Here is an 11,546-nt window from a genome sequence, read left to right on the forward strand (position 1 = left end):
CAGAGGGGTGAATTTGTATCTTCAGCAGCAATATTGTAATCTGGCAACATCACTCTACTGCCCAAATGGAGCCTCCGGCTGTCAAGTGTGGAACCAGGGAAAGACATTGAATTTGTAAGCTGGCAAAGTATGTATGATGAGTGGGGGTGGAATGGACGGATCGCAGATGGACGTGCCGAGAGTCTGATAGAGGGAATCAGTATTGGGGTTTGAGATAAAGGGCAACACTTTTAAATGATGAATTATGAAAGCCTTTTTTTCTTCTAAAGTCTGTTTTTCTGAATAAGAAATCCAGTGTGACATTCGTGAAACTGTTCTAGAACACCGTCGGATTCTTTGGCAGCAGTCAAGGTGACTGATTGGTTGGTTTATTTGTGAACAGCCAATCACATGCCTTTTTTTTTAAACATTAAACCGCTGTGTGATCACAGGTATGTGGATTGATGGGCGTGTGCTGTATATAATGAAAGGGGGGCAGGGATGTGTAGGGGGGGGGGGTCACAGGTGAAAGACTAGCGCCTGCACGCCAGGAGATTTAATAAAATGTTTCTGTTTGAGGTCTTCATAAAATACATTGTGTGCTCTTCCAAATAACTACTGTACAAAGAATTTTACGGGGCTCTTTTAAGGGAAAAAAAAGGGATTATTTATTTCTTTTAATTTATTTTGTCATATTTTTGTAAGATCTGCAAACAAAAATAAAAACAATACAAATTAAACAATGGTGTTTTGGAGTTTTTATTCAATCCTGGAACACACACACACACACATGAATGAAAACATATATAACTAGGGAGCAGCTAAGGTAAAGATGATCTTTTAAAAACAAGTAACACCCCTTAAAAAAAAAAAAACTGGCTGCCCTGTACTCTCCATACTCAGTATTTTTTTGTACAGCAACATTCTACTAAAAAAACACTTTTGCATTGAGCATTTTTAAGAACACCTGTATTTATCTTAAGATCAGAGCTGTCATGTATTGTCCAGATCAGTATAAACACAATTTAAAAAAAAAAAAAAAAACCTAAATCAACAACAGAACACAAAACAAAATGACGACTGGAGTAACAGCAGACCCAAACATCTCTTAAAACACCACGATATTTACAAAGTGGTAGCCAATGCAAGGACCAGCACATCGATTGACAGTCTTCAGAGAAGGGAATGGAGATAATACAGGGTTTCTCCTCACTGCAGATCTCGTCTGCCTTCTCCAATGCAAAGTTGTCAACTATCCCTTTTTCAGTATGAACTGTGCCTTTATCTGAAGCTTTGTCCCTCATTAAGGAGAATGCCGCCATCACCTACCGGCTCGTAACGAAGTCCCTGACTGCCCTCTGTCTCGGCACTCCATTACTTAAGAAGCCCAAGAGTGTGAATCGAGATCTTTGAAACCAGAAGTGTAACTTTAAACACTCGATCACAAACGTAGACGAGCTGACGATTTCAGTGAACAGCTTTTACAAACGCAAAGAAAACATGTTTCTGAAATGTATTAGTAACTAGAACAGGTTGTTTTGTGTTTGTTGCGCTTGGTGTGCAGGGGTTCATGGAAATGCATGAACATAATAATAAAATCTACCAGATTTCCTTTGTTTTTTTTTTTAAAAAGTATACAATAATTAACTAGGGGGCACTAGAAATGTTCAAGCCGCTTCACTCAGGTCTGAGAAACTGCTGTGAAAGTTTGGTGTTTTCTCCAGCCCCCCTTCCTATGGACAGGACCCTTGCCTCCTGGACCCCACCCCTTGTTGTTACACTCCAGGCACAAACAGCACTAATTAAAAAAAAAAAAAAAAACACACACATCTTTTTACCAGGACTTTCAGCGAAATATATATATTTCCTCGGAAGGATCATCTGGCAGGAGACATGTACAGAAAACATATTCTAAAGCTGCTGTATATGGGAACAAGACCCGAGTTGCACTAGCCTCTATTAGCAAGCAGAGAAGCTACAACACAGTGCAGTTTGGATCAACAGTTTAAGATCAGACAGCTATCTGTACACTGCAAACTCACCAAATGACATTTTTATTTATTTGTATGTACACACACACACATGGCATTAGCAACCACGCCACAAAGCACACTGTTTAAGGGCAGGTCAGGTTTTGCAGTTACAGTTTGTCTCACAGTGCAGTAAAGACATGACACTTTGAAAGTTACCCAATGGTACGACAGTGAAAGCACTTTGGGTACGGGGAGGAGCTCGCTGATTGGAAACTTTCTCGAAGGTTATTTTTTTTATTCTGGTTTTGTTTTGCTCAGTTAAGAAAATGTGCAACACTGAAGACACTGAGACTCAATAGTGAAAACGCTTTTAGTGTTACTACATACAACGCCACAGAATGCTTTATAGTTAAGGGTGATGAATGTGCATAAAATTAATATCATTTTTTTTTTTTTTTTTAATTCCAGAGCTTTATTAAGAGATTTGACTGAACAAAATGTTACCGAGCTTTGAAAATCACCCCCAGTGTGACTAGGGCACCTTGGTTTGGCTACCCAATGATGCATCGGTTTGCTAACTGATGATTGGGCTAAACCAAGATCACCTGACCGCTAGCTGCACTGGACATGAGACAGGAAGCGTTCACTCCTGGAAGTCACCTGATTACAGCTGTGATACATGAACACATTTTTAGCTCAGTAGAAAACTTAAGAGGCAGAAACTTAAGACAGCGTCTCAAGGAATGGAGGACAATTGAAGCTATCAGTGTCACTTGGCAAGTCCCGTTGCCGATGTTTCAAATGGGCATTCAAGATTAGCCACTGAAAAACACTGCTTGACACACAAAACTCACTTACTTGCAAGATAACTGAAGGATTCTGTCTAGTACTAGTTTTGCATACTTAAAGCCTCAGCAGTATTTATTTATAACCTTAAGGAAAAAAACAAACAAACAAGAAAAACACCTTATCTTAAGTACTGCTTAGAACCCACGATCTGGACATGAAAAAGCATCAAAGCTGGTCTTTACTCTTGTGCTTCCTTGAGAAAGCTGGCAGCCGTCAGACTTACAGCTGGGCACTGGGCTTTAAAACTAAAAACGGTCAATCCCAGAGACTGGACGTGGGATTTCTGTACTATGTGGTGCGGGAGCGGATAGCCAGTGGAAATACAAACCGATCCTGACTCAGTGCTCATTCCACATTCAGGAATGCAATCCGAATCTAAAACCAGAACGCAGATGCCACTCGCAGGCAGCTGGCTTGCCATAGTTTAAAAAGAAACATGTAAATCCAACACTTACAAGTTAGCAAACAAAACTCATAACAACAAATAATAATAGCCCAATTAAAAAAAAAAAATACAAATGTCTTCGTTTGCTGATCAGCTTAAACCTAGCCTGAGCATTGCTGCTACTCAAACAAAAAACTGTGTTCCCAGCAATCCTCTTCCAGTCAGACCCCTTCGAATCAAACCCAGTAAGTGTCGCAGCAGAAAGGGCTTGTGGTGCCCCCTTCTGTCCAAGGCTGAGCAGTGCGGTGGAAAAAGAACTGAGACAAGGGGAAACGTTTGCAAAGAGTTACATATTTAAAAAAAAAAAAAAACACTATTTTTAGGTGCCTTTGCCCAAGTCCTGGCTCTCTGTCCGACAGTCTGTTTGTCTGCGTGTCTGTCCGGCGCACTGCGGACGTGCTGTCTAAGTGTCCTCGTTCATGTCCTGGCTGTCTGTCCGGGCGATTTTCCTCGGGGGCGCCGGGCTCTCTCCCTGCTCTTGTTCCTGCTCCCGCTTTTTTGCGGCGTTCTGTTGGAAAACGGATACAGTAACCAACAGCTTATTGATCCCAAACTCAACCAAGAGATTCCAAGCTCATCAGCGGAAACAGTCACTACTACCATGCAAACATGAACAGCGTTTGTAAGGAGCAATGTGACACGAAGGACAATCACATTTCTAGCAATTTCATTAAACAGTTTCACTTATATGAAGTACGAATCAACTATTCCATTACGGCAAACTTCGGCTCCATTTGGTAACTGCACAGTCACACATAACATAGGCCTGTTTTGATCATCTGAATGCTGGGCCCTGACCGTGGACAATTCCTACCTTTTTGTCCCACTGTTGATGGAGATAGCGCAGGAGGATGTTAGTCTTCTCAGTGACTATGACTGGAAAACAAAAAAAGGATTTTAAATTGTTCATTTATTTCCAAAAGTGTCAGAAGTCAGCTTCAAGAAAGAGGGGGAGGAACAGGTGTAGACAGTAGGGTTATATAAAACAGAGAGAGAGAGAGAGAGAGAGAGGGGAATCATATATTACAGTGTTACAACGCGAGAGTTGAAAGCAGTCTTGTGCGACAAGCAGAGACTCTAAACTGGAATCATGGACAGCCACGCAGAAGCAGTGCAATGCATGAGGAGGGAGGAGTGTGCAGCAGCCCTGCACAGAGCTGGAGCGGCGTGCGTGTGGGGGGGTGCGGGGTGTACAGGACTACAGTTTGGATGAAACATCGCCACATCAGAAAGAGGCTGTTTGGGATATTGAAAGATGACGAGGGGCCCTAACCCAGGAGAAGCACTCACTCTGTTCGGACGGGTATTCCCGCGTGGGGAGGTAGACAGACGGTCTCCTGTTCTGAAAGACAGAGATCTCAATCAGAGAGGATGCAGAGGAAGGATGACACCAAAAACACACAAAGCACAGTCTCTCCGTGCTGCTGCAAGGCAGGTCCCGGCACCGCACAGAGATACTCCAACATGAAGAATAAACCAAACTTACAGGAGGATTTGGATTTAAAATGAGCTTAGAAACACGTGCGGCTGCATCGGTCCAACTCGTGCAGCATTATCACAATATCCTGGAGTCAAAGCAGTGGGCATACGATTGCTCCATACTAACTTTGTTCCCTTTATTAAATGTTTTTTTTTTATTATATTTCAATACAATTCCAGATCTAACAAAGTACTAAAGAACGAATACAAGAATACATTTCAAAAAATTCACTAAACATTGCATGTGGCAGTCCGACAGCGCTGAAGAACAGAACCCACACACGCGCTCAGATCTCCTTGCACATGTTACTGGAAACAACTGGCTGTTTGTCAAGCATTTGCTTACAGCTAAGCTGGACCTTCCCCTTTCCCACTCCCCTGACAGACAGGCTGGTGCAAGCACCCTCTTCTGCAGCGTGGTTTGACCAGAAGGACTCTGCGGTCCATACTTACTGACGCTTTGCACATCGAGTCTGCATGGAACCGGCTGAAATTGCTCTTGTTGTAAACGGGCAGACCTTTTAAGAAATCCGCCTGGAAGACAAAAAGAATCATCTCTCTTGTTAAATCCTAAACCAGCATCCTGAGACTGTTTAGACTGCAATTAAGACACAATATGACCTCCAGACGAGAAGGTAGAGAATTAACCCCCTGAGGCAGACATGGCCGGTTTCACAGACCTCAATTAGCGTGACTCTTAGAGTACCAAACGTCGCCATGGCAGACTTTCCCCAAGATTACTTTATTAGCATCAATTTCTGAGTGATGAGGGAATTCAAGTCTCTTAGGATAAATCACAATGAAGAGTGACGGAATGAAAACATTAGAATTGAACCTCAAAACAGCGACGGAGGTTTACAGTCTGAAATACAAAACGCCTCTGTGTTACTGTAGGCAATTATTGACGCCACACTAGAATTGCAGACGGATTGATCTACACCAGGCTTGTGTGCAGACCCACACTCAGAACTCGACAGTGACAGCTCTAGCATCTAATTCTGAACATGCAACAATCTCACGAATTCATATACACACAAATATATCAAATGAAGTTTCCATACATTCACAAATCCACCATATATATATATATATATATATATATATATATATATATATATATATATGCAAATGAAGAACACAAAAAAATATATTGAAACGTAATTAAAATAAAGGGAAAAAACAGCATTTTCCTACTGGTAAAAGATATTTTATGTTGAGATTTTTGTTGTTGTAATAAACAAAAACACAGCATCTGACGTCGTCGTAAAAAAAAGTCATAGACAGCGAGGATTCGCATTGCACATGCACAAGACTATTATGATTTCGCCGGAACATTAAAAAGTGTTGACACCACATCACCCCGGCAACTCACAATACGAGAACTTCACAAGAAAATAATATCGCTGATATTAACTGACAAATACACTGTACTGCTACGCCATGTGGTTGTATCTTGATTAAGACCCAAAATAAAAACGTTTTCACTGTACCTTCTCCATGTCTCGACAGCTTAACTTCAAAGAAAATAAAAAATCCAGGATATTAAACTGAAATTGCAAATTTACAGCTAGCAAAAAAACAAATTTGAATAATAAAATACAGCAATATATTCTCCAGCCCAGTGAAAAATAAAACTGATTATGAGAAACACACGATATTTGTTTGCTTTATCGGTCTATGGAGGCGTGGTGTGGGTCAAATTAATAACGGCTTGTTAAAATACAAAGGTGCTATTGCTGAAATCAAGTACATGGTATAAAGATCTATTTTCTGCTGAAACCCACCATCTTTATTTTATCAGCACAGACAAGGCAGCCAGAGACACGGTCACACTAACCCTGCTTACCATTTCCCCCGCCACTGGACTGTTCTCATTGGCTTCTAACCTGAGCTCGACTCTCACACTCTCCGCTGAGTGGCTGCGCTGGCGTGGGCTCGACATTCTCTTTCTCTTATTGGACGAAAATGTGTCTTTCATTTGCAGCCCCACCCAAGTGTCATGGTAGGTTGAGGGAGAGAACGCGTCATGAGTCAGGAGTTCTGAAAAGGACGTCGGCGGGAGACTCCCTGTGCGCTGCCTTCTGGGATTTGTAGTTCGTCAGGCGCTCAGGGGTCTGGGATAGGCGATAGGGGATATAGCAACGCCCTCTGGTGGAACTGAAAATTATAACGTATATTATTTTTATATCGACATTATGGTCAATGAATACACCAAAAACTAAACTGACTTACTGGTACAATACGGAGTGGATACCCCACTTCCACTAAAGCGAGATTTGCATACACCACGTGGTATGAGTAATAAGAGTGACGTGCAATGTAATTGTTTCCTTGTTTTAGCTGTCACGCAGCCGGGTCATGTCACAAGGAGTTTTACATCGACATAATAAAATGCAATAATACCGGGAGTTAATGAACGTAATAAAATTACATTAAAAAAAAAAAAAAGTTTCAATAGTTTATACCTATTGCCGCCAGTAGGGGTCGCTGGTTATCCTTTTGTGATGAGTTCCGTGCTGTTGGTTCGGTTCGGTTATATTTCTGATACAGTGTTTTGTTTTGTTTTTACAGCCAGATTTTATTTATTTAAGGGAATTCCACAGCTATAAAATAATTCAAGCCAGCCAGACTATGAAATTAAACATTTAAACTGAGTGAGTTTACTGGAAAAAGAATGGAAAAGCTGCCTTCATGTCCCAGTGCTGGCCAGTCAGCACCAAACTGTATACTAGCACTGTGCCAGCAGCATTGCATTTTTCTGGAGTGTCTCGTCACTTTTTATTCCAAGCAGATTTTAAACAACAGTAAACCCCCATGAAAGCAACGCTCAGACAGACTGCCTTTCGAGGCTGGTACAGCTTTAATGCATGCAGATGTATCTCTAATGATGTGCTCCTATATTTAAACAGCATGTATGGAGTCTCTGTATTGCAGAGTGCTTGTTCTGAGAGCTGGCTGTCTGTGAGATAATGAATATTTAAAGCCCTCGGTCCCTCCAGACAGTCGGGCTGCAGTAGAAACAGCTCCATTATCGTCCGGATGGATGGCAGTGGAGCTGGGAGAGGTTTTTATTTTGATGTGTCTATCACAGCTCTATTCATACCCAGAGCTCCAGACTCTACAGACACAAAAAGACACTGTGTTGGGATTTTGTTTTGTGTGTGGGTTTCCGGTCAGTAATTGGAAGACCCCAGGGTTATGCAGCACACATTTTTGTATAAATGGATCAAACGTATACAGTTCACAGCCTGCCTCTGTAAAGTGCTTTGTGATTGATTGTGGTCCGCTATATAAAAATTAATATTATTATTATTATTATTATTATTATTATTATTATTATTATTATTATTATTATTAGTTACTGATACTTCGATGTATAATGCATGTATAAAAGCTGAACCTGCCTGTGACAAAGCAGTTTCAGTCACAATAGGCAAGACAGTAGATTAGACAGGCTTTGACAGGGGGCTGGTAGAGCTGTAGGTGCTTGGTTGGCAGGTGCTTCCTATCCAAGACTGCATGGATTTATTGATGTTTCTCAACAGAAGTGACGGTTTGATATCTTGGACTGTACATTACGTTCATATTTTAATCATACTTATGCATTGCATTTAATGATATCATTTTAGTGTTCACAAGTAACTCTGTCAAGTCTTTAAAGAACTCAGTGATATAAGTGACAGGGCCTAAATGCTGCTTATGAACAGACCTGCGATCCCACAAGCCCAGCCGCAGAGACTCACAGTATCAGCAATAGCCGCTATCTCTTCACATTTCTGTATCGCAATTGTATCAAATCCTGCGGCTGGCAGTCTTCGGCCTCCTCCAATGTCAGAACATTAATCCTCACCCCAAACTGTCATGTAAAATGAAGGATGGTTTTCTTTTTTATTATTCTCTTCACTTGATGAAACGTTAAACCGTCTTTGGGAACATTTCAGAGCTGGCAGGCACAGCCCTGCAGTGGGGAGCCAGCACAGAATACTAATGCGGTTCGCTATTCAAGGTTACTGTTAGGAGGCAGGCTTGGTGGTCCAGTGATTAGAGAAAGGGGCTTGTTACCAGGAGGTTCCCAGTTCAATCCACTGTGTGTGACCCTGAGCAAGTCACTGAACCTCCTTGTGCTCCGTCCTTCAGATGAGACGTAAAACCGAGGTGCTATTGCAAGTGACTCTGCAGCAGCAGTTGCTGATGATGCATAGTTCACCTTTTAGTCACGGTGGATAAAATGACTAATCATAATAAAAACTGGGTTGGATTTCAACAAAGCAGCTTTTTCTAAGCTGTGGTGGAGCTGAGCACTGAAATGAATACTGAAGGTAAAATAGCAGAATGGTGCTGCTCAGCACCGTTTATCAAGGTTGTGTTCTGTCAGGGGTGCGTATAAGCACGCTGGCCCTGTGTGTTCTGGCAATGCAGTGCAATGCATTAACCTGATTACTGAGAGAGCGTCTCGTTTACTGCAGCACAGGGCAGCCTGCAGGCAGCGCACACATCTCTCACTGAAAGGCTCTCACTGAATTACAGTCTCATTTCAAGGGCAGGGAGGGTTATGCAACAGAAATTATAGACAAGAGGCAGGGATTCAGTTTGAATTATGCCAGTCTTTTTCCAATAGTGACTTTAAACAAATATTAGACTTTTAAAAACTACCAGAAAGAAAACTGCAAATGTGATTTGCTGAAACTACTAAATGTCACCGTCCACATCAGTCCTTTGATATCGTTTTATTGTTAATGTTTTAAAGCTGCTGCAAGGATAGTGGTGATTTCATTGCAATGAAATGATACTTGGTGTATATTGTTAACTAAGTATTTGCATACCAGAGCCTACCAAATATTGGAAGGTCTCCTTAGGTAACAGGGTAAAAGTATAAAGGCAGCATTTAAAATGTCAGATTGCTCTAGGAAAGAGCAAACCTGCCTGGCAGGACCCATCCACGCCTGGGCAGTTTATTTCAAGCCGCAGTTTGGTTAGTTTAAAAACATATGAATTGCTAGTAGGAACTGGCGTTTGTTTCATTGAAATGTTTAAGTGAACCAGCCAGGGGAAGCTCGTTCTTTTGCACTGAAGTGTATTCAAAAGGGACTTGAGTTCTACACATTTATCAAGCTGAACTGGGCTCATCTTGGAGGCCTTGTGGAGTCTCTTTAACCAAGCCAGTTTGCAGTTAAGTGCAGCAGGCTGATTGTCGCAGTTGAGTGCAGCCAGCCTTTCAGGGCAAAACGAAACAGAATTCAGATGCATCCTGAGCAGGAAGCAATGCCCCCTGATGAACAGGCACCCTGCCCACTGCTCACTCACCTCTCAATATCATAGCCGGAGTCACACAACCTCCTTTCAAACCCTAACCCGTATCAGTGCCTGCTATTATCAAAGATGTTTACTCCAGCACTGCACACACAGTATCATCTTGCCAACATAGCTCTCTTGGCCCATTAGCTAATCAAATTTCTTTATTAGGTGGTTACAAATATCTGATTTCTTCAAAACATCAGACGCATAAAAACATTTCAACTCAAATCAAGAAATATGTGAATTGAAGAAATTATCTTATAAAAAAAAAAAAGCTTTGATGAAGAGGGTTTATTGAGAATAGGAAATGTGTTTGTGCTTTATTTTATTTAGTTAGTACTAGTTTTAGTGTAGTACTGCACAAATAACGAAGCTCCCAAAAATACCTAGAGTATTTCCAATGGGAAACACAACCTGTCTGCAGTCCTTCAAATCAGGAAAGGTTTGTGTTTCACGCTAAGTGGACAGCCGGATTTCAGACTTCCCTGGATATTCTCAAATCGATGAATGAAATTCAACTCCAGCTCATCGCAATGCCCATCTCAGGAACCCCGCCTGGCAGAGGTTTGGCTCGTCTCCCGCACCGCACAGGGAGACACTGATGGGTCTAACATCAGGCTCATAATGCCAGCCAGGAACACAGTTGGATATAGAAGAATCGACTGGGGAATAGGACTCTAATAGCGCTTTGTAATATGGATCGGCCCCTTCAGCCAATTCCATTCAGCAAGCAGAAATAACTGAAAAAAGCATTGCAAGTACTTGGTAAGTTTTTTAATGCCGAGAATGAATGCGTCGGAAGTCTATGACGGAGATGGTATTGTAATACAGGTTATTTTTTTTCTCTGAATGGGTATATCCCTCTTTAGAGTATACTCTGACACACACACTTTAGTTCTGTGCCTTGTGATTAAGCCATCCCCTTACAGGACTATGCTACCTTGAGATTTACTGCACTGAAGGGTCAGACCTGGAGAAGTGTGATGCAGTTCCTGCAGCCTCAGCCGTGCATGCGTCTGGAACTGCTTATTTTCCTAACGTGGCACCTTTTACAACACTAAAAGTATGAAAAGAAAATAATGACACTACTAGAAATACATGGAGGAATAAATCAATGTAAGCAAAACCGTCGCTTTGCTCTCAAGCAGAAGAACAATGCACATCGGGACACTGGGAAAAGAAATGTACATTGGTTTATTATTCTTTACAGTACATGGTGTAACGGCAGGAATTCGAATGGGGGGGCCGATCCAAAGCAGCGGGCCGATCCAAAACAGCGGGCCGACCCAGAGCAGCGGGCTCTGAACCTCGCAGCACTGCAGAGCTCAGTGTGTGAGCGACTTCCTTCCCTTGAGCATCCTGCGCAGAATCACCTCGATGCCCCCCTGCGTGCTGATCCTCTTCACCCAGCCGTGGGTGCGCTTGCGTTTAATGTTGCTCGGCTGGTACTCGGTGCCCCTCTTGCGGGTGCGGACCTGCTGATGGCTCCAGGGCAGCGCTACCCCGCCTAGCCGCTGCAGCACCCC

The 11,546-nt window shown here is 42.2% G+C and overlaps 2 protein-coding genes across 3 annotated transcripts in view; both read right to left on the minus strand.

Moving 5' to 3' along the window:
• Window positions 1-1,003: 1,003 nt before the first annotated feature.
• On the minus strand, window positions 1,004-6,608 carry LOC117966191 (DET1- and DDB1-associated protein 1). Of its 2 annotated transcripts, none has more exons than XM_059014320.1 (5): window positions 6,510-6,608; window positions 5,179-5,259; window positions 4,537-4,588; window positions 4,061-4,122; window positions 1,004-3,754 (listed from the first exon to the last, which is right to left on the minus strand). In XM_059014320.1, the coding sequence occupies exons 1-5, from the start codon at window positions 6,510-6,512 to the stop codon at window positions 3,650-3,652; spliced, it is 303 nt and encodes a 100-aa protein (XP_058870303.1). In that variant the 5' UTR covers window positions 6,513-6,608; the 3' UTR covers window positions 1,004-3,649. The 2 variants fall into 2 exon arrangements, with proteins under 2 accessions (XP_058870303.1, XP_034767657.2); XM_034911766.2 differs by having other exon boundaries at window positions 6,216-6,548.
• Window positions 6,609-11,195: 4,587 nt separating this feature from the next.
• The window catches only part of LOC117401502 (large ribosomal subunit protein bL34m), a 1,271-nt gene continuing 920 nt past the window's right edge, over window positions 11,196-11,546 (minus strand). The window contains exon 2 of the mRNA XM_034002267.3: window positions 11,196-11,546. This exon is cut by the window's right edge and continues 133 nt beyond it. Coding sequence (XP_033858158.3) covers window positions 11,346-11,546 — 201 coding nt within the window. The 3' untranslated portion in view covers window positions 11,196-11,345.

Source organism: Acipenser ruthenus, chromosome 47 (genome assembly GCF_902713425.1).
Source record: "Acipenser ruthenus chromosome 47, fAciRut3.2 maternal haplotype, whole genome shotgun sequence".
Lineage (NCBI taxonomy): Eukaryota > Metazoa > Chordata > Actinopteri > Acipenseriformes > Acipenseridae > Acipenser > Acipenser ruthenus.